This window comes from Ambystoma mexicanum, chromosome 3q, assembly GCF_040938575.1.
Source record: "Ambystoma mexicanum isolate Mex_15411 chromosome 3q, UKY_AmexF1_1, whole genome shotgun sequence".
In the NCBI taxonomy this organism is placed as follows: Eukaryota; Metazoa; Chordata; class Amphibia; order Caudata; family Ambystomatidae; genus Ambystoma; species Ambystoma mexicanum.
Window position 1 is genome coordinate 1,244,476,577 of NC_090926.1, and position 27,804 is coordinate 1,244,504,380.

Below are 27,804 nucleotides of genomic sequence, written 5' to 3' on the forward strand. Positions count from 1 at the left end.
TCCCAGTAGGGGTCTTTTGCTCCTTGATTATTGCCGCCAGAGCAGAGTTTAACATGAACAGAGGAGGATGCTTCAAATCACAAAATGGATGCCCTCATGTTAACATTTTGAGCCTCATTTGCTCAAAATTCTACATTGGAACTTTCTTTAAAAAAAATGTTTATATATGTATTTGATTATGGCTCATCTTCTGAGCCAATAACATTTTTAAGTGAACTATCCCTTTAAAGCATGTAGAGACCATTGACATTTAACTAGGGTTAGCAAGCAAATACTTTCAAGGCACAAGAGAGTATTTTCCAGAAGGAAAGGGGCTGGGGGACAGTGGGTGGGCAGGGACTCAATCCATTTGGGAGATTCTCGTCCAGTCCTGGATTTAACTTTACATTCAGGGACTTGTAGACCTGGGTTTATAATGTTGGAATCCAGGACTACAAGTTCAAGAATGCAAACTTAAAACCAAGACTGGACTACCTTCCCCTGAACGGAATCGGGCATGTTGGCATGCCTGCATCTAGGCTCCAGCTGCACTGGTAAAGAGTAAAGCCATGCAGAGACCTTGTTATGGGATGCTTTATCGATCCGGTTTGGGTGTAGACGGGCTACTTAATGTGTCTGCTTTGTTCATCTTGAAAGCCCATGGAGAACTGTGACGGGCAAAACAAATATTTTTTTTCTGGTTGTCTGTATCCTTTTGGTACTAACATCTGTCCCCTTTTAATTTTTTGCACTGCAAAAAAATACTTTGCACCGCTATGTGAATCGGGGTGAATCAGGCCCCATTTGTTAGAGGAAAGTGGTAGCACAGTTTGAAGACCCCTGAAAGAGTTCAGTGGCCCCATGTTTTATTGGCTGCCTCCTCACGTGATTACATCCTAAAATTGTCGACAAGTCTTCCATGCATGTGAGTGCTTGTCGCAGGTGGACTGGTGGCTCCGTTATGGTGACCTCACGTAATCACCTTTGCGGACGTGGCAGATAATGGCAATAGAAAAGATAACTTACCTGCAGCGGTAATTGGAAGAAAGATTGCATAATATCGTACCTCTCCGGAGAAGAGATATCACATGTCCTATCAACATGCGATCATTACAATAATTAAGCGTTTTAGGGAACAATGCAAGAAATTTGACAAAACGACACAGGTTGAAAGTGAGGGGGTCATTTGGAGGAAAAGTTGTAGATGACTTTTTATTCAAATGTCTGTAAGAGATATTTCTAAAACACCAATAAAATGTTTGCAACACACTTCTCAGATTTTGGAAAAGGATTTGATTGGTTAAAACATAAACAGATGTCTGTGAAAGGGCCAATGACGACACGCGGGGGGCGGGAGCGCAAGAAGACTGTGGTCTGATTTAGGGGTTGCGGTTGGGGAGCCCCACACGTGTCAGCTTTCCATTGTCAGCTTATTAAGTACACATTTGGGGTATGGTTACGTGTAACGCCATTTATTTTGTCGTTCAAAGGATATGGTGAAATCCTATTGGACAAACATTTTTGGCGGCCAAACCAAGTCATTCTTTTGAAGCCAGTGATTTTCCAGGAGCTTTGTTGTCGCTGTTGGTGGCACGAGGCTCCAAATATTGTCTCGTGTCGCGCCGCAGGTAGACGGTGAATTCCCATGACATGTGTCGCGGAGCACTCACCTTTTTTCTGAAATGTGTCTTTAGTATGCCCGTCCTTTTTGCATAGAACTGCATAATAGCCTGGCGCTTAAGGGGTTAAATGTAGGAAACGCAGGTGGAAAGTCGGGAAGACATCTTGGCAAAATGGACTGGGCTTCCATCCAAGACAGAGAACCTTGGAATACCTTGGGATGATGTGGAGTGTGGGGGGGTGGGGGGGCGTGGTGGGGGTGGGGCTGACAGGGGGGCAGCTTGAGGATCCACCAGATTAAATCGTGACAGCTAAAGATTGAGGCGATATGCCCCATGGTGGCGGCCGCCTCTGTAGGCAACGGCCCGCCACCCAGGCGCAGCAAGGGTCCATTAATGAGGGTGGCGTTACAAAAAAGGGTTGGCACGCCACCAGGGGGCCTATCGCCATTAGCACCTGTGTAGTTCTCTACACGGAGGATAATGGTGTTAAAAAAAAATAATTATATATATATATATATATATATATATATCAAATATATATATATATATATATATTTTTTTTTTCGGCCCAGGCGCTGCACAGTAGTGCTGTCAGCAGAAGTCTGTTTGCCATGTGCTGTCATCAACATGAAAATGGACTTCTAATGACAGCAGCAATGCGCGGCGCAGGGCTGTGAAAAAAAGGTACGTTTCTTTCTTACCCCATTAGCACCCGCTAAGTGGTGAAGGGGGAGCGGGGAAGGGAAGCATCCTTAACCAATGAAAATGCTTGGAGCGAGGGCGTTCCTTGGTTAATACAGCCCGCGCTCCGAGCATTTTCATTGGGTAAAAGTGCTGCCCATGGTGCTAATGGTAATTACAGGAAAACATACTTAACTGGCAATTCTCTACCACTGGCCGAAGAGTACGTTTCCTTTCCATCGTCTACACCCTACTACCGACATTCTTCTCAAAACCTTTATCATGTTGTTTTCAAAAAGACACTGGGGATATTACCTGTACTACAGGCAGGTTACCGGCAAACCTGCCTTACCGGCGCCTGATAACCAGGTCTTACCAGGCTATTATGGGTGCCGGCAATAGCGGTAAGTTCCCATTCTATGGAGTCCGGAATAGGCTTGCCGCAATCACCGGCACTGGTAGAACCAGTGCTGGTAATTGGGGCAATTATATGCCAGTAGGGGCCTGAACGCCTGGCAGGTCAGGCCGGCTGGTAGTTCACTGCCCCTAACGGCAAACTTGGGAGTGTGCTGGTCCGGCAAAAATGCCAGAGCTGGTATTACCAGCATTTTTCCCGGACCGGCACAATCGTAACAACCCCCATTATCTCCACCTATTCAGAAACCCGCTTGCAGAGGGTGGATTTAATATTAAAGCATGAGGGACTTTAAATCCTTGTGTGTTGAGGCACATGAAGTTGGTATCACTACCAATTATTCTAATAACTAGATGCTGTCACAAGCAAAGCCACGAGCCGCCTTCCTGGTGTCTGGTTCTGGGCAAACAGGTTCCAGCGCTCGGGAGAGTGATGCCATGCCAACAAGGCACGCCTGTGATCTCCAGGAACGGAAAGTCACAACCCAACACTGAGCTAGAAGGTTGTGTTATTGATCCTTTATTTGGGTGGGGGGTGCAATAGCTTGGAAAGGGGTTATGAGGGGTGGTGTTCAAATACATTTTCCCTGCTCCGCCCTCACTGGCCCCCAGAAGCCACCTGTGGTAGATGAGCAGTTAGTGTAGTCCATACCTCCCTCCAGACTTTGATCTATCCAGCGGGAGCACGTCTATTGGGCAAGATAATGTCAGTTTATAGCGGCATGAACATTTTGGTTCCTCTAGAACCTCCTACTGACTACAGTACAGGGGGCTTTAAATCCACTCCTCAGGAGCCAAATCCACACCATGTTTTCAAGATATACGCATACATTGCATTTGAACGCAGTGAATGTAAATAGGAGTTATTTACATGGTCAGTGTGTTGTGATATCATTCCATAACTAATAAACAAATTCAGTTAGTCTCTTAGGATGATCATTCTTTCACATTGATCCCCGAGAGGTCAATAGATCTCTTATGTAATGTCCCTCTGTGAGGGTTGGGCCAACATGGCGGGAGCTATGGAGTTCAATCAGTTCCATTTACCCCATTGGTGTGCCCACTTCTGTCTTTCATTCCCCAAGCTTTGTGGAGCCTTGCTGCACATGCGCGGCACCAGTCTGCAAGGCATTGTGGGGTGAGCGTGCTGGAGGCTGCATATAGTCTAGATCTGTACACAGTAGGTATTGTGAAGCCCTGGTGCAGTTGGGACTCCCATTGAACGGACTCTATACCGCTTGACAGCAAGCAAGATGCCTTACGCGGACCACAGAATGGTGTACAGTTTGACGCAGAGGCCTCATTCCCACCAGGCAGGGTTATTTCCGGTCTGGATAGTTTGAGGATTTGTGGAAGCAACATTAGGGTAAGGGATCTTTTCCCACTAAGGTCTGGCATAGCGCCATCCTTGAGCATTGCGGTGGTGCACTGTGATGTCATCTCAGTGCGCAGACCAGGATGTGGCGGTACCCTCCTGTGTCCTTCACTTGGTGTTAGGGTTGAACAGCTGAAATCCACAGTTGGTAAGAGCCTCACAAGCTCTGTGGTTAGAGCTTAGCCAGGAGCTTGGGGTTCAATAACAGATTCTGTCTCTGCCCCGTTCGATCCAAACGAAGGCGGGGAGGGAGTCTTTGGTTTGTCACATTGTGGGTTTGGCTGATCCAAAATGGCTGGTCAAGATGGGCAAGAAATGTTGAATTCTTATTGAAATGGCCTATTTACCCTATATGTTCATATTTCCTTTGCTGGGGCCTTATCTGCAGTTATTTGCCAGTCCTTTAACCAATGCACCGAGTGCAGTCAGTTCTTGTCACCGATGTGCCCCGACCACTGCTGCCCTCAGAGTCTGCTCCTTGGCCGCAGGGCCATTGCTGGTCACCAGCTCATGTCCAGTTCCATCACTCCCAGGGCTCCCTGCATCAGCTTCACTCCCGGACAAGGATGAGGCACTCCCCGTCACCACCAGCACAATGTCCTCTTGTCCGTTGCTGTGTCCATCCACTGCGTCGGCCTCCTTCTGCAAGCACAGACGGGATGTGTCAGCCTGAACTCCCCGCAGTGGGTCCGGCACCGGATCTGCATCCCTCGCCGGGTGGCACCAAGGCTCTGCCGTCTCCTCCAAGGCCTGATCGTTGAGGAGTTTCACCAAGAAGTCGATGTATTTCATGGCGAGCCGCAGGATTTCGTTCTTGCTGAGCTTCTTGTCCGGCGGGTGAGTCGGGATGAGTTTGCGCAGGTCGGCGAAGGCCCCATTGACGTTTTGCTGCCGCCAACGCTCCCGACTGTTGGTGAAAACCCGACGGGCAACCTTCTGAGGCTGGCGAACTAGATGGAAGAAAGAGAAGAAGACAGAAGAAAGAACAGGATATTAGGGAGGAGATCCATTTATGAGCAACCAGCCCTACTTGATTTACATAGTCTTTCTTCTATGTTTGATAAGAAAAGTGGGCATGAAAATAAAAAATGTACTATGAAGTTAAGTGGGAGAGCGCCATAAAATTCTCTTATTATATGTGGAAAACTATAGATATTCAGTTTACTGATGTTATTTCTTTCACAATCACTAATAATCACTGGCTCATCACACATCGTATTCATGACTTTCTTTATTTTCAAATTCTTGTAGTTATTAGGAATGAAGTGTGCATGTACATTTCTGAAAAAGATGTTTCTTTCTTGTCAACACATGTGGCAATCGGTAACCCCCCCCCCATAAACCCCTCCTGTTGGTGTTCTGCTTGAGACTGTAGTTCTTGTGCATCGGCCATTAATCTACGGGGAGTGTAACTGTTGATGCTAGAACCTCTCTGGGAGTGCACCCATTACTTCTGGGGAAAAAGTACATTATGATTTCGCATTTTACGTCCTTGTCTTTGGTGTTGTGGGCTCCGTCGATGGTTAGGTTGCAGCATTTCTTGAGTCGCCCGTTTAGGGGCCTGACTTCAGTCCCCCCTCCCCCGTCGCCCCCTTCAGCTCTTGCCTTTACGGGCAGAGACAGGGCTGGATTGTCGTCACTCCAAACATTTATAGTAAAATTTGTTTGCCTGAAGCCCCTCCCTCACTAAATACTATTGGTGCATCTGCCCTGCCATTCACTAGGATAACCTAAAAAGGGAAGGGTGGAGGGTTTTGAATTAATCTGAACCACTGGCACTGCTCTGGGCAACCTTCCACACCAACGTTTTTTTAGCCCATCTGCGCCTTTGTAATAAGGGTCCTGCCATATACAAATCAGTCGGGTACTGCCACCAATGGGAGCAGCTCAGCCAGAACTGCTAGGCCAGGTCCCCTCTGCACGGAAACACAAGCAACCCCAGACATGTTTCGGCCTTGTTGGGCCTCCTCAGTGAGGTGCAGCCTGGTTCCCTATGGGGCAGTGAGCAAGGGACACATAGTGTCAGGCGCTCAATCCTGGGGTTGCACTGTTAACCATATGCGCTCATGTACAGCCAGAGTATCCCGTCGAAGCTCTTTTCCCTGACGTAATATTTACAAAAATTCACAAATCAGTCGGGAACCAGGAAAGAGCTAGGGTTTCCCTGCATGCCCTGGGGATGTTCAGCTGAGAGCCGATGGCACGGGCCCTCGTATGCCGTCCCCTCAGTCAGGGTTTGCTCTTCGCCCCTTTACAGACGGCCCATGTCTTCTGAACCTCTGGTCACTTAACACGTTATACTCGTTATACTACTCAACGTGTACGTCTGATCGATATGTCTCCCGATCGTCACTACTTTGAGTATTCAGATTAAGTTTTATATAGCACGGCGAGTAGAGCGCTTGCTTTGACATCCTGCAGAGTCTGCTGACGCAGATTTGAATCTAATAATATTGCAGCGCTGAGATGCCTGAGGGTTCGTAGCGCTATATAAATGCAAATTATTATTACAGCATTTTCACCGATAAACATTACTAATTTGAGTGTTAAGATTGTATTTTTCCTATTCATTTTAGCAGCATTTGTACTGAGCAATAAAAAACGTGCTCACGAGTCCCCATTCCATTTAGCGGTCTCTCGTTTGGCGTGAGTAGCGGGTAGACTGATTTGGAAAGGGGCTGTGAGAGCGGGTTGCCGGACTGTCAGGATTGTCAGGATTAGGAACAATGAGGGTAAAGAGAAAGGGGTATCAGGTAATAATGACCCCATACATAACGTCCCCATACAGAGAAGGATGGGCGAGGAAAGTGAGGAAGGCGTGTCAGAATGGTTGACACAGAAAAGGAAACATGATGAAGAAAAACCAAGGGAGAAGGGAAGAGGAAGAGGGGTGTGGTTTGCGAGATGTTGCAGGATACTATTGGGAGTTCAGGTGGATCCCCCGACAAAGAGAACAAGCATTGGCAAACCCAACCGTTTTGGCTTGTGTGTAAGTAGCAGGCATTTTCCAGGCACTATTAGATGCCCAGTTACTTGCACCATTTTGCAACTGCTACCATCAATGGCCAGTTAATACCACTACGGCTGTGCCTGCAAGTGTCTTTCCCATGCCTACACAAATGTCCAAACTGTTGGCATTGCCAATGCTTGTCTATATCTGTGTCAATGCCACAGGCAGATCGTGGCTGCAGTCTTGGTGAAGATTAGGAATGGGTAAAGAGTGAAGGAGAGCAAAGTCTATGGTCTGGCTCTGGCACGCAACATGTGAGTCTTCAATGTGCTTATGATTCTCCACCAGATCCAGCGACAGTAACTCCCAGGCAGCGGTGCCGTGGCGTCGGCGCGACCTACCCCTGTAACTGACATTTTGTCATCAGTCTATGGGAAAAGGGACTCTGGTATCAGGTTGACTGGTAGCGCGGTAGAATTTTAGTATGGCAGTAAGATGCCTGATTGTGAATGGCTCTGTGGGTCCTTACGATCTTGCAGACAATGGGCCTCATTATGAGGTTGGAGGTGGGCATGGCTACCCGCAAACTCGGGTCCGACACTGGGTCAACCGGGCTATTCCGACCTTTGCGGGCCCGGTAATTCCCCTTGCACAGCACCCGGAGCCGGTACGTCCCCATTCCCATTTGAGCCCCCATAGGGCTCAACAGGAATGGGGAGGATGGTAGTAGTGGTACCATTCATAACGTTACCGTTGCTAACATCCTGAACTGGTCACGGGTGCTGCTCTGCAAATCTGGTATGACCAGGCGTGCAGAGCGGCACCCGCGGCAGAACTCGTAATATGGCGGCATGGTAACAATGGTGCCGGTAGCACTACCGGCGCCCTTGGTGCCTTACCGCGACTGTTGTAATGGGGCCCAATTTGTTACTAGCAAAGCAGCGTAGGGAGTGATGGTAAGGCACAGCTGATATGGGCAGTTGTCATGTGGTCCATTGTATAATAGGCGTCATAGTCCTACATCCCTTTTCTATTCCGGCATTATTGAAGGGGAGACTTTCAGGGATTCCATTGTCGAGCCAGGACATATCTCCTGCCAGGACAAGACTAATCCTAGGGGCAATCAACAGAAAAGGTAAGATTCCTCACAGAAGCCCCAGGTAAAAGAAGACAGATGTAAGGACTGTTTCCTCTTGTGGGACAAAAGAAAACTTTGAGTTTGTGAGCAAGATGTTAGGGGGAGGTGCCAGGCCCACATTTGCTAGCCATGTCACCTGTAGACAGAATGTGCACACAGGTCCATCAGAATGACCTGCATCTTGGAGATTTTTGAAGCAGAGTTGGTAAGCAGCTCTGAATATGAAGGTGGCCGCCCGTGTGTAGCCAGGATGTTGTGACAGGAAGGGCCTGCACTGTATACACATGGCCGTAGTGCATGAATGCCCATACACTAAGCACAGTATATGTTCGTAATTGGTGCATTTTCTTTTGTGAGGCCCAGGCTGAAGTTTAAGCTTTTATATGCTATTGCACAGTTTAGCTAAAATACCTACAAGAGAGAATTTAACCAGGCAACCCCAGATGTTCACACTTGTGAGAGGGATATGTTAGAACGTCAATAAAATGAATGCAGAGCCAGAGGCAGCGGCATTGGGAATCCCAATGCCGCCGCCGGCTCTGAATTTGTTTCATTAGCGATCTAACTTTATTAAAGAAACTCAGAGCTGGCGGCAGCATCACTAAAGCAAACATTGGAATATGTGCCGCCGGCGGGTTAACAACATTCATCCGACGCCGGCACACATTTCTAAGCCCTAGAGCCCTGCTCAGATATGGTGAAAGAAAATGGATGCCGTGTGGGAAAAAAGCACATACTCGAGAGCCAATCACACAATAGTGACATCACTAATAAACTAGACAGCCAATCAGCTACTGCTTACATATGAAAGCACTTGAGCAACCCCACAAATCAGCAAATGGGCATTTTGAGAACCATTGTAAACCAAAACGTAACTACTACATAACCTTGTTTTTTTAAAAATAACAAATACAGTAAAATGTGTAACATAACTTGAAAGCTGCAGCAACTATATTGTATAGTTTCAATCAATCAAGTCAAACACATTTTTTATAACATTAAAACATGGCGGCTGCCATTTTGGAAGGAAAAATGGCTGAGAATTTCACCAAAAAATAAAAACGGGATTATGTACATCATTGAAAACACATTTGTTTTATGATATTGGGCCTCATTACGACTCAGGCGGTAAGGGGTTTACGGCAGCGTAAACAGCGCCGACCCTTACCGCCTGAGTACGAGGTCCCTTAGCGCCATGGCGCTTTTAACACCTGCTTTTTGCAGGCGCTAAAATCCATGGCGCTAAGGGACCATGTTGTTAATTACGCCACCGTAATTTACGGTGGCGTAATTAACGCCTTCCCCACTCCCATTATGCCCTATGGGGCAAAAATGGGAATGGGGAAGGGTAAATGGGGATTGGGGACTTACCGCCCGCCAACCTCGGAATGGGGCAGTAAGTCCGCCAACCACCATGGCGTAAACGTAGTTTACGCCATGGTGGTAAAGGTACGACCCAGGCGGTAACTTACCGCCTGGGTCGTAATGAGGCCCATTGTGATCTGCTGCTAAGGTTGTGTTTATGGATGAGGTATAAATGTGTGATGAAGAATGGTTTGAATGAATAATTGAATTGTATTTTTATGACCAATTGTTGTGCTTTAATATGGGTCTATTTTTCTAATGTTTCAATTTTATTCCATTGTGATGAATACATTTATATATATTTTTTGTATTTGGTTGTACTTGATCTATTTTTTCAAGATATAAGTACGTGTGTTCTATTTAGGAATATGTGTAGGGTCTCAGTATTACACTTGTACTGTAGTAGTTTTGTGTCCTATCTCTTTGTTGAAGTATATTGAGAATTTCACCACACAGTAGAAAATCAGCCAGAGGTGCATTGTGAGAGATGGGTGTGAATGGGAGGAAAACCCTATAGATTTCACTTGGCGATGGGCATTAAATGGGTGGGAAACAGAGCCAAACTACACAATATCTGTCCTCATGTGTCAACCTGCATTAAAAGGCATTACCAACCTGCATCTAAAGCCCCTATTTCAAGCTCTCATGTCAAAGCTCTTATTTTAATGACACTAGTTTTGGCTTTACAGGTACCGCTTTTAGCGCTTGGCACAGCTCAGGAAAGTATGGAGCTGGTGGGACAGTGGTGCTGTAGTTGGAGCTGGGTGGTGTGGAATCGCCTAAGAGAAACCATCTCCCAATTAATCAAAAGCAGTTTAAAATTCACAACCAAGTCAATGAGACGGCTAATTACTTTGCTAATTGGCAAGGCTGACCAGTGTACTCTGGAGAACATACCACATCGGCTGGTTGGTTATGGGGAAGAAAAACTGACGATAAGTAGACCTACATCCACCCCTCCGTAGGTTTAATTTTTACTTATCAGAACTGTAGTATTAACTCTCTTGAAATTGCCCCCAAATATTTATAAAATTGTTTATAATTACCCAGATAGTAAATAAACGTATATAGCTGATTGGAATTTCCTACAATGTGATAAAACAATTACCTTATGTCAACTAACGATAAATTACAGAAAGGAGTTCAATGAACAGGAGGAATGTTATCAAAATATCGCTGCGATGCACCCACAATATGTTAGAACCCCAGGCCTTCATACAGTGGGGACTCAGAGACTGGAATATCCTCCCACTGTATATCCACCCCTCCCATTCCATCATCGCCTTCCACAACAGCCTAAAAACCTACCTCTTTGCCTGCGCCTAGTCCAGCCCACACCTCTTCCCCCATTATCCTTTCTCTATCCTGATCTTCCGATCCTGTTCTGAGCATCATTGTAACCTCTCTTTCTGCTGCTCCCGTTGGACTTTGCGAAGCACTCCAAGGCTTTCTGGGTGGAGCCAGTGCTCCATAAAAGTTTAAATCAATGAATAACACCAAACATTCTGAAATGGGTACAAAGCATCCCACATCCCCCAGGAATAGAGAATAGAACCCCAAATGATTTAAGAAAGTATATTGATATAAGAGAAGAGATTGACATGGGAAAGTGTGTTTTTGGCCATACTTAGTCCATTAAAGATAATCCCATATTGACTCGGTGCAGTCACATGTACTATTTTTAGGATGTTTGTATATTTTGGGGATAGGTTTGAAAACTAGGCCTAGTAAGACCAATTCAGTTAGATCCTTTTATACGCTGTTTCAAATTTTGTAGATTGATTTCAATTTATATTTGTTTCTGTCTCACTACACAAAATCTATCAGACACTTTAAATTTAAAAAATCATACAATTTGGTCAAAATATGTATTTTTTGATTAATGCAGTAGAAGACCTTTATTTTAAATTGAAATGCACCTGAAAGTCAAACAGATTGGCTGCCTTCCGTTGCTTTTCACAGCAGATCGTTTATAATACAGAATATTTGAACTTTACAGGCTGGTATTTCGGAAATCGTACTATATTACCTGTATTTAAAATTAAATAGTGTATAATTTCAAATGAAATTATAACAAAGACCCCAAAATCTCCTCTTGTGGATAATGAATGCCCCAGATCTCTCTGGAAATTGATGGAAAAAGCACCTCTTATTTATTGCATTAGTTGACAGCCCCCAAACCCGTGAGTATCACGGCGCTGAGGCAATACGGTACATACGCATGATAGTGATTGCTACAGAGAGTCAGGCAATGGGTTGTGGTACCCCAGTTTCAGGTTCAGTCCTACTTGTGGAACAGCCAGGTCTTTAGCAGTTTTCTGAAGGTGAGGTAGGATGGCTGCTCTTGGGTGGGGAGAGGTAGGACATTCCACAGCTTCCTTAAAGCTGTACACTTTATCCCCGATCTTTCGGAAATTAATGCGTGCATGCATTTTGTGTTGGTGGGTCCAGTTTGGTGACCGTCTTGGCTGCGGTGCACGTTTTTCCTATGTATTGTTGCAAACGAGTACACGCTGCCCACTCTGCGAGGGGATACGGTTACCACCAGAGAATGCTGGAGAGGGAGACGTCAAAGCAGGTGGAGAATTGATGTTTTTAATATCCCTAACCCTTCCTTCTACTCCCCAAAAGCGCTGGTACGTCTGTTGAGTGGTATCATTATAGCGCTGGCGGCCGCTTATATAGGGTGGAGGTCACCGCCCCCACCCCCAGCCAGGGTTCCCACCCAGAGAGTGTGCAGAGAACCTTGTGCACAAGGTTCTCTCTGTTTTGCAGCGCTGCGTGGCGGCAAATCAATGTTGCAGAGCGGCAGATTAATTATAAATAAATAATTAATCTGTCACTCTGCAATGTTCAGATTTCAATGTAGCTGGCTGGGCCTGCCATACTAATACAGGAGCGCGTCCCGTTTTACGGAGCTTTGCCCTATTGTAAAGTGTGTGGAGCTCGGAGCTCCGCGCGCACACTACGTAAACATCACAATGCAGGAGGCTGGCGGGGCGCTAGAGGGGTGGCGCCGCCGGTGTTGATCTGTGCGCAAACAGCGCACCAGGATCTGCCCTTACTTTAAGGCTGGCTGTAGTGTCCTACCTTCATTGCTAGCATGCATCCAGGGAAACAGTCCTCTGTTGACTGCAACTGATAGTGGGCTGCGCCCCACGTGATGCGAGAGGCGGGGTTGCCGCCCGGGGAAAAAAGGGCAGTTTCGTTGAGAATAAAGATCTGTCACCACCTCCGTGTCGCGGCTCCTGATTTATTACGCGCGCTCCTTGATATTTAGATCGCGCTACGCTACGCCTTACGAAGGCGTGCTTAGAAGCACAACAATGGCGACGAGGTCTTCATAAAACGGTGCCGGAGCCATAAGGTCCTGCTAGCCGTCAGTCACGGTCTCCAGGACTCCAGCCGCCTGATCTGCAGCACCGGAGCCGTTCGCGACGCACGCGGCGCAAGCATCCGCCCAAGTAAGAAGTCCCAGTTCACTACCAGCGCTCACTCGAACAGATTAAAAAAAATAACAACCCACGTGTTACGCGCGCCGCGTAATACACGTGGAGACCTGCTGCAACATCCCGACACGCAGTTAAAGAACTGCTTTCAAGCCCAGCATGCGCTCCACAGGAATTCTGGCCCAACGCTAGCACAAAGGGCCTACGCGGCCCGCCCAAACTTGACACGGCAAGGAGAACAGGCCCAACCACGTGCGTGTGCTCGCCCAAAATTGACACGGCAAGAAGAACAGGCCCAACCACGTGCGTGTGCTCATGTTAAATGCACGGTGCTTTACCAAGACACTCTCCTAACACAATTAATCTCATTCCCAATAGTATCCATTATAAAACTGCATGCTAACAGCAGTCAATCAAGGCGTCATTGGCAGTGCATAGGAAGCAAACATGTCTGATGATAACCCAGACAGTGGAACCCTGAGCCCCTCCTCCAGCTCCACACCCCGCCAAGCCACGCACAAAGATGATCATGGATCAGAATCACTCCAACTACTAGCTGTGCCACCATTTGACATGTCGGATACAAGCAGCCTCGCCCCCAGATGGGCCAGATGGCTCAAAGAGCTGCATGTTTACATAGACGCATCAGGGGTAAGGGAGGAACGCCGACTCAGAGGAATCCTACTCCACTCTCTAGGACCAGTTGTACGGGACATCGTTTTTGAAATGCCCGAATCGAACACAGACACTTTTCAAGGCATCATTGAGGCTCTAAATGCATACTTCGCACCATTGCGAAACGTCGACTATGAACGACATATTTTCCACACCTCCACACAGAACAGCAGTGAAAATATGGACAGCTTTGTAATGCGTCTAAGAAAAAGAGCCAAATATTGTGATTTTGACAGATATTCAACGGAAGAAGCAATAAAGTCCCAAACCATTGCCGGCTGCGCATCTCAGGAATTCAGAAAGAGACTATTGCAAAAAAGCAGAACACTAGAAGAGATACTACAACTGGCACGAGCTGATGCTGCCCTCATGCAACAGACAGAATCACTTGACAACATCAAAATCACACAGTCCGCCCCCACCGCATCAATATGCCCCATCAGAACATCAAGAGAATCACAATCTACTGAACAAAAGAAATGCTACAGGTGCGGTTTCAAATTTCCACATGTCGGTCCATGTCCTGCCATCGGACACAACTGTGACAAGTGCGGAGGTGAAAACCACTTTCAATCTGTGTGCCGAAACATAAATTTCTTCCAACCGACCGAAAGGCACAGGAACACGAGGAGGCCAGACCGACCTTCAACAAGGGACAGCCCGAGATCTCGCAGGAGACTGTCACCCACAGTATCCAGACACCAAACTCAAAGCTCATCCCGCGACACGATACGAGAGGGGAGAAGGCGAGAAGAAAGAAGAGAACACGCGAGTCATACTAGCACCAGGCATGACTCACCAAGGAGATCTTCCAGACAGAAAATCAGACACTTAGAAAATTCGCCTCTCAGTAGACGAAACTCGTACTCATCCTCATCCAGTGGGGACAGAAAAAGGGGATACGTGCATGCCATTGGAAACAGCATTGCCGCGGAATACAGTCCCACCTTGCTACTACAAATAAATGGGCAAAACAAAGAATTCCTGATCGACACGGGGGCAACAGTTAATGTCATAAATGACGAGACTTATGAACATCTCAACCACAAGAAGTCATTGAAGGAAGCAGACACACTAATATATTCATATGGTTCCAACAAGCCTCTCAACTGCCAAGGGATGTTCGTGGCACACTGTCAGTACAAAGACAAGAATCAAAAGATTAAAATATATGTCATAAAAGGTGACGTACCAGGCGGCAGCATCCTGAGCTTCAAGTCTGCAATTCAAATGGGACTCATTCAAATCATGTATCAGATAATGTCGGCATACACGACCAGCCCCAAGGACATGATAAAGCAAATGTTTCCCTCCCTGTTCAAGGGGTTGGGAAAATTAAAGGACAAACAAATAAAGCTACACATCAATCCTCAAATAACCCCGACAGCGCAGCACTACAGAGGCATACCCCTAAACATCCAAAGACACGTGGAGGACGAGATTCAGTCATTATTGCAGCAGGACATCATAGAGCCAGCATCAGGACCAACCCCCTGGGTGTCACCCATCGTACCCGTGCCGAAAAAAGACAACAAGGACAGCATTCGCATTTGCGTAGACATGAGAGCCCCTAATGTAGCCATAGAGCGGGAACGACATCTGGCTCCAAGAATGACCGACATGATGCACCTACTGCATGGATCCAAGGTGTTCTCCAAGCTAGACTTAAATAAAGGATACCACCAGCTAGAGTTGCACCCTACTTCAAGGTATATCACCACCTTTTCAACGCATTTAGGTCTCTTCAGATACAAACGGCTCAGTTTTGGGGTATCGTCGGCGGCCGAAATTTTCCAAAACGAAATCCATCAAGTAATAAAACACATCCCCAACTGTCTAAACTACTCCGACGACATTTTAATTTTCGGCACAACGCAAGAGAGCCATGATGACACACTGAGGAGAGTTTGCATGGCGTTAGAAAATGCCCACCTCACACTCAACCCGGACAAATGCGAAATCAGCAAATCCACCCTAAAATTTTTTGGACACATTTTCTCAAAAGATGGCCTAAAACCAGATCCAGAAAAAGTTCAAGCACTAGTTGAGACACCCACACCCACATCAGTTTCGGCAGTACGCTCGTTCCTGGGAATGGCGAGCTATTGCACCCGATATATACAAGACTTCGCCTCAGTGAGCACGCCACTTCGACTACTAACAGGGAAGAATCAAGAATTCAAGTGGTCGGACACATGCGAAGAAGCATTCCAAGAAATTAAGAAAAGAATAGCAACGGCCTCATGCATGGCATACTACGACCCTGACTTTGACACGGAACTCACAGTAGACGCTAGCCCAGTGGGGCTAGGAGCAATACTGGCACAATCCAGGCGCGGAGCATCACCTGACTCGCCAAAGAGAATTGTAGCCTATGCCAGCCGCAGCCTTTCCAAGACAGAATGCGCCTACTCCCAACCTGAAAAGGAGAGCCTGGCAGTAGTGTGGGCATGCGAGCATTATCATCTATTTTTATATGGACGACCGTTCACCATAGTCACGGACCACCAAGCCCTCACCACCATCTATGGAAAACCGACAGCAAGAATGCCACCACGAATTGCCAGATGGGGTCTGAGGCTACAAGAATACTCGTTCAAGATAATACATCAACCGGGCAAGGACAACAATCCCGCAGACTTCTTATCACGCTACCCACTTCCAGCTCTCGATGAGCGCCAATCACACAAAGCAAACCAATATCTAAGATACCTGATCAACAGTGCGCTACCCAAATGTATCACCACGGCACAACTGCTGGAAGCAACCCAAAAGGACGTACTGCTCCAGACAATAAAATCTTGCCTAAAATCCAACCAATGGCAGATCAGAGCAAAAGGGGCATCTCCATTATCCACGGAGGAGGAACAACACTTTCGCACATTCAAACTTATCCGCCACACTCTATCCATGTCACCAGATGGACTACTACTAAAAGAAAACAGAATAGTAATTCCAGAAACCCTGCAAGATCAGGTACTAGACATCGCCCATGCAGGACACAGAGGAATAGTGTCGACCAAGAGGCAACTGAGAACAAAGGTGTGGTTCCCATCCATAGACGAACGGGTAGAACTACTACTACGGAAATGCCTAGCATGTCAGGCAGTGGCACCGCGCACGTTCCCTGAGCCACTCAAAACATCGGAGATGCCGCTGCAAGTGTGGGACGAGGTAGCAGTGGATATGTTTGGGCCGCTAACAAATGGCAAATACGTGCTGGTGATCATTGATGAAATGTCGCGATTCCCAGAAGTACATCTGATTCACTCAACCAGCGCACAATCCGTCATACCCGCGCTGGACAAAACGTTTGCTGACTATGGCATCCCATCCAGAGTCAAATCTGATAACGGACCTCCTTTCACGAGCCATGACTTTGCCATGTTCGCAGAACATCTGGGCTTCCAACACCACAAAGTCACACCACTGTGGCCACAGGCAAATGGAATGGTGGAACGTTTCATGGGAAACCTTAAACGCACCCTACAAATCTGCTCCATCACAAACGGATCGTTCATGCAGGCCATCTGTACCTTACTACGAGAATATCGGAACACCCCGCATAGCTCAACCGGTGAATGCCCATCAATGCTAATGTTCGGGCGTGTCATTAAAACGAGACTTCCACACCATGTGCAAGCAAAGGAGGAGTCCACGCACATAAAGAAGGCCAGAAGCAAAGATCAAGAAAGTAAGGACAGAATGAAGAAATACACAGATGCGAAAAGACACGCCAAACCCAGCACCCTTTACATTGGCGACCAAGTACTAGTACGGCAAAAGCAAGTCACGAAAGACATGCCTGCCTTCAAGCCAGACCCCATGACAGTGACTCACATCCAAGGGTCGATGATAACTGCCGCCAGCCCAAGTGGCACAATCACCCGAAACTCATCTTTCTTCAAGGTTTTTAACCGCACTGACACCACCATCAACACCTCAACAACAGCGAGAGGTGACTCGTCAAATACGGACTCTGAGTATCATGAAGAGGAAAGAGACGCTGATGACAGTGGCAGCGAAAGTGACAACACACCGGCAAGATCAGCCCAGGTACGCAGCCCATCTAAGAGGGTCATCCGCAGACCCATCAGATGGATTGAAGAATCTAATTGAGTACAGTTGAAGTGTTTGTTTAAGGAGGGGGGAGATGTAGTGTCCTACCTTCATTGCTAGCATGCATCCAGGGAAACAGTCCTCTGTTGACTGCAACTGATAGTGGGCTGCGCCCCACGTGATGCGAGAGGCGGGGTTGCCGCCCGGGGAAAAAAGGGCAGTTTCGTTGAGAATAAAGATCTGTCACCACCTCCGTGTCGCGGCTCCTGATTTATTACGCGCGCTCCTTGATATTTACATCGCGCTACGCTACGCCTTACGAAGGCGTGCTTAGAAGCACAACTTGAGTGGTATCATTATAGCGCTGGCGGCCGCTTATATAGGGTGGAGGTCACCGCCCCCACCCCCAGCCAGGGTTCCCACCCAGAGAGTGTGCAGAGAACCTTGTGCACAAGGTTCTCTCTGTTTTGCAGCGCTGCGTGGCGGCAAATCAATGTTGCAGAGCGGCAGATTAATTATAAATAAATAATTAATCTGTCACTCTGCAATGTTCAGATTTCAATGTAGCTGGCTGGGCCTGCCATACTAATACAGGAGCGCGTCCCGTTTTACGGAGCTTTGCCCTATTGTAAAGTGTGTGGAGCTCGGAGCTCCGCGCGCACACTACGTAAACATCACAATGCAGGAGGCTGGCGGGGCGCTAGAGGGGTGGCGCCGCCGGTGTTGATCTGTGCGCAAACAGCGCACCAGGATCTGCCCTTACTTTAAGGCTGGCCAGCAAAAGGTGTACTGAAGAATGTCATTGGCTGTTTGTCAGCCAATGACATTCAGTAGTGTGGGTGGGGGTCGGATGATGGGCGCATGTGTGTGCCACTTTCTCCCACTTCGTGAGTTGCATGGTTGACTGCATGAGATTGCAGGCCCATGTTCATGCACTACAGCCTGCTTACCTCACCCTTGCCAACTGGTGGCGTTTTGTGCTTGCCCTCCTTCGTTCCCCAGGACAGTGCCCCCAGGACCGCCCTAGAGCCCTGCTGGGCCCTGCTCTGGGGAATCAGGGCCTTGTAGTTGTCACGTGACGACGCCGTGACCGTAGGCCGTCCAGGCCCGGATGGAGCTGTGGTTGCCAGCAGATGTTGCGCTGTGAATTCCACAGGGCTCTTCTCCCAATCATTCCAAGTTTGGTCGCCCTGTAAAACGTACCCGGCTGCTTCAAAATGGCGTTCTGCGTGGGGGTGTGTGCGTCACGTTTCAAAATGTATTTTAATGTAAATAATTGCAAAATAATGTGGAGAATCAAAAATCTACTATTGTGACTGATACCTTTTGCAACGTGTTTAGGCTATTGATTGCATACATGCACGGCTTAAACAGAATGAGCCAGGCAAGATGTTAAGCAGCCACGTGCTAATTGCGAACACTCGGATATTGCTCTTTCCTAGTGTAATCCTAGTGCAGTGTTAAACTGCTCTATTTATACCCGCTCGAGAAGCATTTCCCCCGGCCGCCCCGCTTCCCGCGCATTAATAGTTTGGCTAACTTACAAGCCAACGTTTCTACTGTGCCAAAGCCACTTCCCCGCCAGGAACCTTTTTGTGTGGAGAGCCTGTTGGTGGGGCTTGATGGCTCTTTAGTGGTGCAGGCAGCCAGTGTAAGCCTTGCAGGCCATTGAAGCCTCAGGCATCAGCGTGGGGTAGCACAGAGGATATCCTGCCCCCGCAGGTTCTGCACACCTGGGGGACTGTGCTGTACTTGCCGCATTACAGGATCGGAATAATGGCAGGCAGCGGCACCGCACTTTCTCTCAAAGTTCAGCTCCTGAACCAGACATTCCCCATCCCTGCTACCACCCTGCAATGTTGGGGACCTCTGGGTAAGGCAGCTCAGTAGGTTGGACATTCGGTGCAGAGGCGTCTCATTCTTTGTCTGAAATTTGAATCCAATAGGCCTGCTTCAGCTTTGAGTCCCTTTAGGACGGTGGGCAAGTGTGTATGTTCCTCCTCTGCGTGTTTGTCCCTCGGGGTGTGTGTGTTCCTCCTCTGCGTGTTTGTCCCTCGGGGTGTGTGTGTTCCTCCTCTGCGTGTTTGTCCCTCGGGGTGTGTATGTTCCTCATTATAATGAATTTCTTTATGCATACAACATAGTTCCAGCTGTTCTCAATAGAAGCTGCTATAAATACACCGCCACACTGGCACGAGGTGAGAATAATGCTCCGCCATTAGTATAAAACATAATGCTTGTGAAGTCACATTCTGTGGGTTTGGACAGTACATTTCACATTTTGGAAGCCATTTCTCGAACATTTCCTTGCTGGGGGAGAACCCCCCCTGCACCCTCCTTGGTATGGGTTGGACTCGTGCGCTCGCTCCCTAATTCGATGGGAGGAAGTTGTGCCCCACCACCTTTCAAAGTCACCAGCCGCATTATATTCGAGTGCCAAGAGCAGCATCAGTTTATGGTGTAGGCGCTATGATGGTGGATTGGAAACCCCAAAAGTGCTCCAAGCTGTGTGACGTCGCGTGTGTTAAACCTCATTGGTGACGGGTTCCGTCCAAAGGCACATGGTTGGCGCTTTTCTACACTGCGCTTAACAATATGCGCCCTTGCACATTGCTTTTAAAAAGAAGTTTATTTCTGAAAATATAAATGCCCTCATTATTCATTTTGGGGATTGATCCCTGAGAATCCTACACGTGGTTATTACTGCGGTATTTGCATGCTTCCACCTGATTGCGCAACTACTGCCTTCTCGGGCGGATAGCTCAGGGGCAACGCGCTCGCCTTGGAAGCAAGACGCAGAGCAACACAGGTTCGATCCCCGGGTCCGCGCTTAGACACCTCTGCGTATAAATAACCTCTCAGATCAGCGCGGCAAAATCTGGTGCAGATGTTCTGACATTTCACATGCAGTGTTTAAAAACAGCTGCAAGTGGGTTTTAAAACTTTTTATTTTCAATAATTGTGTAAATGAGCAAATAATACCAGGTCTATGCAATGTTAAATAATAGAGAGAAGGGGCGCTGCTGACCCTGCTGTGCGTTACATTGCAAAGTGGCTGAGGGGGCGGAGTCTGACGTTCACCCCCTCTGGGGCGCAGCCCCTGCAGATGTCATTCTTTGGGGTTAAATGAATGCACTAGTGCACGGACCCCTTCACTGCAATAAAACGGTATCATGATGACTTCGCCTTTTTGGGCTGAGGTCAAAGTGTCATCATGTGTATGGGGTATATGACCTCATCACCAGGCACTATTTGCCACAATACTGCCAGGCCCATATGGTGCGGATTGGTGGGAGTTGAAACCCTGCCTGTTTATACCACTCCCGCCACACACATATTCAGGGCCATAGAGTTCAGGACCAACCGCAGGCGGCACAGTGAGTGGGCATCAGGATAAGAAGCGCCAGCGACCTCCAAAGGGGAGAGGGCCCTGAAAGGAGATAGTAAATGTTCGAGCAGGCCAAAGGTCAACCTGGGAAACCTATGTGGGAGCCAAAAGGCGACTCGACAAGAGAAAGCTAAGTGTAAGTGATTAGGGAAATAAGAAAGACACACAGGATAAGGGCACACCTTAACATTTTCACAAAGAGGTAACCACGGTAAAAGAGGTCGCTATGAGGAGGGTAAAAAAAAAAAGAGTCGACTTTCAAAAGAGTCGACTTTTGAAAGTCGACTTTATTCTAAAGACAAATTCCAAGGTCGACTTTTAAGTGCTTCGTTTCAGGTGCTCTCTCAGAGGAGCTTGGAGGGGTGCGGGCACTCTGTGCCATCTGGAATTCAGGCAATGCATTAGGGTCTGCTCAGCCTAGAGAAGGCTGATGGGAGGGTGGGGGTGCTAGGCAGACCCATGCGCCTCCCTTGTTTAATGGATTGAATCAGGGGTGCATTTTACCACTCAATTGGAAATGTTACTGACAGCAATTTATTTTTACAGACAATATTTCATACACCCAAATGTTGGTCTCTGTCACCTCCAAATGCTATTGGATGATAATCTCATGTTGGACTAAACTTCCAATGGTTTGTGCTGCACCCTCCCCGTGTTGGGAGATTAACAGATTTAAAGGGGGTGGAGGATCCTCAACCTGTGGCTCAGCAGAAGTTTTGGACTACGACTCCCATGATCCTCACCATTTCCATTGCTGGCTAGGGCTGGTGGATTTTGTAATCCAAAGTGGAGGAGGATCCAGAAAGAGATAAAACAGTGGCCCCTAAGTCCAGTCCAGTCCAGTACAAGGTGTTCCAGATAACCAGTGAATATGTAAAAAAAAAACAAAAAAAACGCCCATTTAGATTAATTGTACTCCGGGGGGAGGTAGGGGCGGTTTAGTGTGGATATCCTAAAAGATGGTGTGGGTTTGGCCTTTGAAGACCGGACTTGGAGACCTCTGCTATCATGAGACCCTGCAAACCTTTTGTTGGGTGGGAAGGCTGCCCTAACTTGAGTGGACATTTCTAAAAAGCCAGGACTGGCTGACGGAGTCGCACATGACATGGGCTCTCCTTACAGCTGTGCCCACATAGTGAGAGGTACCAGCTTCGCTCGACCATCAAGCCCTCAGGCCTTTGACTTTCTGCCCGGTAGCCAGCAGCCTCTTGCTGGCCCTCTACCAGGAAGAGAAGATGCGAGAGATGACTGACTCCGGCCCAACCTATGGGATGGGCGGGGCATGGAGTTAGCGGATACCCATTAACCACCAGATCCAGACCACATTGTGGATGTTGCAATGCATTGCGTTGGTCCTCGTCTCCCAGCCCCACCTCCTACTCACCACCAGAACCACTATGCAGAAAAGGAAATCGTAACAATGATTGATGAGTTCAACGGCACAGGAAGCTCATTGCGCAGCTCCCCCGGCCCCCCAGCGTCCCCGGCAGGCCGCTTACAGAGGCCCCTGCATCACCAACTGCCAGGTTCTCCAGAGGGACCCTTCCAGAGAGAAACACACAGTTACCGTTTTTAAGCTTTGTGCCATGGAAGGAACATCTGGTCCAAGTCAGTTCAGTGGGGGAAACATCTTCTGGCAGGAAGGGGTCCTCTCCTAAGGGGAATACAAAAGTGTCCAAGTGTAAGGGGTTCATTTCCGGGGAACTGGGGTTCAACAGTCAACAGATTTAGCAGGGTCCATGGCGATACACGAATCATTAGCCAACATATCAAGGAGGGCAGGTGAGCTATCATATTAAACACAGCCCATTGGGGAACACTACCCATCAGCCAGGAGATAAACCGGTCTCATTGCTGTTCACAAGTCATCGGCCAACTGCTCAAACAGGGCACGCATGGGCGCATAAGCTATCATATCAAAGAGGCCCCTTTGGGGCACACAACCACTCAGCAACTGGTGAAACGGGGCCAATTCGGGTACACAAGCCATTAGCGAATGAATCGAAGAGGTCCCACAGGGGCGCACAAACCATCAGCCAACATAACAGGGCCCACTGAGCAAAGGGGCCTTCGATCAACTGAAAATAAGGGGCCCATGGGAGCGAAAGAGCCACCCGCCAAGAGATCAGACGGGCCCATTGAGCAGAAGAGCCTTCATCCCACTGAAAATAAAGGGCCCATTGAAGCAAACAAGCCACCAGCCAGGAGATCACACAGGGCCCATTGAGTAGAAGACCCTTCAATCAACAGAACATACAGGGCCCATGGGAGCAGAGCAATCATGCCACCAGCCAAGAGATCAGAAGGGGCCCATTGAGCAGAAGACCCTTCAATCAACAGAACATACAGGGCCCATGGGAGCAAACGAGCCACCAGCCAAGAGATCAGACGGGGCCCATTGAGTAGAAGACCCTTCAATCAACAGAACATACAGGGCCCATGGGAGCAAACAAGCCACCAGCCAAGAAATCACCCGGGGCCCATTGAGTAGAAGACCCTTCAATCAACAGAACATACAGGGCCCATGGGAGCAAACGAGCCACCAGCCAAGAGATCAGACGGGGCCCATTGAGTAGAAGACCCTTCAATCAACAGAACATACAGGGTCCATGGAAGCAATCACCCCACCAGCCAAGAGATCAGACATGGCCCATTGAGTAGAAGACCCTTCAATCAACAGAACATACAGGGTCCACGGAAGCAATCACGCCACCAGCCAAGAGATCAGACGGGGTCCATTGAGTAGAAGACCCTTCAATCAACAGAACATGCAGGGCCCATGGATGCAATCACGCCACCAGCCAAGAGATCAGACGGGGCCCATTGAGTAGAAGACCCTTCAATCAACAGAACATACAGGGCCCATGGGAGCAAACAAGCCACCAGCCAAGAGATCAGACGGGGCCCATTGAGTGGAGGAGCCTTCATTCCCCCGAACATACATTTCCCATGGGAGCAAACAAACCACCGGCCAAGAGATCAGACGGGCCCATTGAGCAGAAGAGCCTTCATCCCACTGAAAATAAAGGACCCATCGAAGCAAACAAGCCACCAGTGAAGAGATCACCCGGGGCCCATTGAGTAGAAGACCCTTCAATCAACAGAACATACCGGGCCCATGGAAGCAATCACGCCACCAGCCAAGAGATCAGACGGGGCCCATTGAGTGGAGGAGCCTTCATCCCACTGAACATTCAGGGCCCACGGGAGCCTTCAGTCAACAGATCAAGCACATGCCACCAACAGACAGATGCATGAAGCCACAAAATTAAACTAGGCTCATGGAGGCACATGGGCCATTAGTTAACAGGTTAACTAGGGCAGATGGGACGCACAAGCTGCCAGCCATCAAATGAAGGAGGGCATATAGGGACAGACATGCCACCATCAACAATATAAAACACGGGCCACAGGGGCACATAAGCAAACATATGAATATACAGGGCCATGGAAGCCCAGGGCCCCGGGCTGACCTCTCCTCCTCTCTCCTTGACTCTACCTCTCATCTTCTCCTCCCCTGAGACCTCAACCTCCACCTGGATGCTTCTAACCCCTCCTCGGGGCTCTTCCGCAACCTATGCGACACTCTATCTTTCCATTCAACCCTCTGGTCCGCCACACTCTGCCGGGCATAGCTTGGATATTTCCTCCACCCCACATGTGTGTCCGTATTGTTTTGTATCATGTTTGCGCCCTTATGCCTTGTGGTACCTGGAGCACGGTAGAAATGCAAAGTAAAGTAAAGTTGGATGTTCTCATCTCCTCAGACATCCACCTCTCGAACCCACTCACCACTTCTCTCTCTTGGACTGACCACTTTCTGCGCTCCTCTCACCTGAAGCTCTCTGTCCCCCAGGCTAAGCCCACCCTAACACTGCCACCTTCCTTCTTGTTCATTCGGCTTATGAAGCGTGTGTCAGTGGAGGCATTTGCCACTACTTTCGCTGCTCCTCCTACGCCTGTGGCTGACTCACACTCTGACACAGCACTAACCTGCACCTTTCTACCTCCAACACTCTGGACACCCTTGCCCCTGTCATGAGAATCCGTCTGAAGCCTACCTCGATGTGCAACTCTTGGTATGACCCCAACCTCGCCACCGTAAAACGCAAGTGTAGGGCGGCTGAGAGGAACTGGAGGGCATTAGGCGCATCCTCTGACAAGCTGGCCTGCCGCCTGCTCCAAAGGCAATACAGACTCTCTGTCCTGTCAAAAAAGAAGGCCCACATCCAAGCCTGCATTTCTGCTGCTTCTAACAACATGGCCGAATTCTCTTTAAAATCTGCAATGAGCTGGCCATTCCTTCTGCAGTCTCCACCTGGTCCTCTCCAGGCTGGACTATTGCAACAGCCTCTTTTTCAACCTGCCTTCCTCTACTCTCCACCCCCTGCAACTAATCCAGCACAGGACTGCAAGACTTGTCCTTGGCCTCAAGCCCATGGATCTTTTCTCTCCATTCCTGAAATCTTTGCACTCAATCCCGGTGGCTGCAAGGATGAAGTCTGCATTGTCCACAAGGCTTTCTGGGGCCTGGCACCGCTCTACCGCCAACTCTCTCTTCCAAAACACCTTCCTTCTTGAGCCCTTCACTCAGCTACCTCCAACTCTCTGAAGGTCTGATGCTTCTCCAGGTAGAGAGTTGGGGGAGGGCTAGGTCTCTCTCCTCTGCAGGTGCCTCCCTTTGGAATGGCCTCCCTGCCCCTCTTAAACTCCAGCAGGATCACCTCATGTTCCGGAAGCAGCTCAAGACCTTGCTTTTCGCTTCTGCTTTCTCTCTACCTCTCCCTTGTTGACCTGCCTGTTCTGCTGCACTGACTGATTGCCTGGCTACCCTCAGATACTCATTGGCTACCAGGTTCCTCCACAACCAGTTGCACCTGCTCTGCTTCCATGCCTACCGCACACTTGGGGCTGTATTTGAAACCCTACAGTCCCCAGCCTCCTTGCACTTGCCTAGAGCCGTGCTGCCCTGGCTGCACTTACTCAGAGCAATGCTGCCCTGGTTGCACTCCCCCCCCCCCCCACCCGTTGCACTTTGCATTCACACTTGCAAGATCTGAACGACACAAGGTCTAGTAAGACCGTTGTTTTGTCCTCCCATTGTCTCCCCTCCATTTCTTGTCGCGCCCAGAAGCACTTGTGTACAGGCGTGCTATAAATGACTCATCATATCATATCATGAAACAGGGTCCACTGGGACATGTGAGCCGTTCAGGAACAGAAGCCATTGACACAATGCCAAGCAGGGCCCATAAGGGCACAGGAGCCATCATCCAACAGTTGGATCAGCCCATAGGTGAATACAAGCCTGCACCCAATAGAACAAACAGCCCAGAAGGGCACACACACCAACAGATCAAAAAAGCTGTCTGCCACAAGACGACAAAACAGGACACAGGGGTGTGCATGAGCCATCTGCTGCAGGATATGGGCACACGAGTCATGCGCCTCAAGAAAACAGGATATATGGGGTTGCACGAGGCATCTGCAATGATGCAAGACCCATGGTAGTATGCAAGCCATGAACCATAAGACACGGAAGGACCTATGGGGCATGCAAACCATCCGCCGCAGGATCAATGGGAACCCACTGGGGGAGCCATCAGTCACAATAGTAAGCAGGACGCTTAGTGCTCATGGGCTATCAGTCACAAGAGTAAGCAGGGCCCTTAGAGCTCATGGGCCATCAGTCACAAGGGTAAGCAGGGCCTTTGGAGCTCATGAGCCATCAGTCACAAGAGTAAGCAGGGCCTTTGGAGCTCATGGGCCATCAGTCACAAGAGTAAGCAGGGCCTTTGGAGCTCATGGGCCATCAGTCACCAGAGTAAGCAGGGCCTTTGGAGCTCATGGGCCATCAGTCACAAGAGTAAGCAGGGCCTTTGGAGTTCATGGGCCATCAGTCACAGGAGTAAGCAGGGCACTTGGAGCTCATCAGCCATCAGTCACTAGAGTAAGCAGGGCCCTTGGAGATCATGGGCTATCAGTCACCAGAGTAAGCAGGGCCTTTGGAGCTCATGGGCCATCAGTCACAAGAGTAAGCAGGGCACTTGGAGCTCATCAGCCATCAGTCACTAGAGTAAGCAGGGCCCTTGGAGCACATGGGCCATCAGTCACCAGAGTAAGCAGGGCCTTTGGAGCTCATGGGCCATCAGTCACAAGAGTAAGCAGGGCACTTGGAGCTCATCAGCCATCAGTCACTAGAGTAAGCAGGGCCCTTAGAGCGCATGGGACATCAGTCACCAGAGTAAGCAGGGACCTTGGAGCTCATCGGCCATCAGTCACAAGAGTAAGCCAGGCCCATCGGAGCGGATGGGCCATCAGTCACAAGAGTAAGCAGGGCCATTGGAGCACATGAGCCATCAGTCACTAGAATAAACCGGGCCCTTGGAGCGCATGGGCCATCAGTCACAAGAGTAAGCAAGGCCCTTGGAGCACATGGGCCATCAGTCACAAGAGTAAGCAGGGCCCTTGGAGCACACGGGCCATCAGTCAGAAGACAAAGCCGGTCCCTTGGAGCGCATGGGCCATCAGTCACTAGAGTAACCTGGGCCCTTGGAGCACGTGGGCCATCAGTCACAAGAGTAAGCAGGGGCCCTTGTAACTCATGGCCATCAGTCACAAGAGTAAGCAGGGCCCTTGGAGCTCATGAGCCATCAGTCACTAGAGTAACCCGGGCCCTTGGAGCACATTGGCCATCAGTCACAAGAGA

General features: G+C 48.8%; 1 protein-coding gene across 2 annotated transcripts in view; it reads right to left on the reverse strand.

Annotated features, from left to right (window-relative positions):
• Window positions 1–1,161: 1,161 nt before the first annotated feature.
• The window catches only part of LYL1 (LYL1 basic helix-loop-helix family member), a 259,919-nt gene continuing 233,276 nt past the window's right edge, over window positions 1,162–27,804 (reverse strand). The window contains exons 4-5 of one of the 2 annotated variants that reach the window (XM_069604204.1): window positions 22,663–22,749; window positions 1,162–5,021 (exon numbers count right to left, since the gene is read on the reverse strand). In XM_069604204.1, the coding sequence (XP_069460305.1) occupies window positions 4,507–5,021; window positions 22,663–22,749 (602 nt within the window). In that variant the 3' untranslated portion in view covers window positions 1,162–4,506. The remainder of the gene's footprint in view (window positions 5,022–22,662; window positions 22,750–27,804) is intronic. The other variant, XM_069604205.1, reaches the window with a different exon arrangement.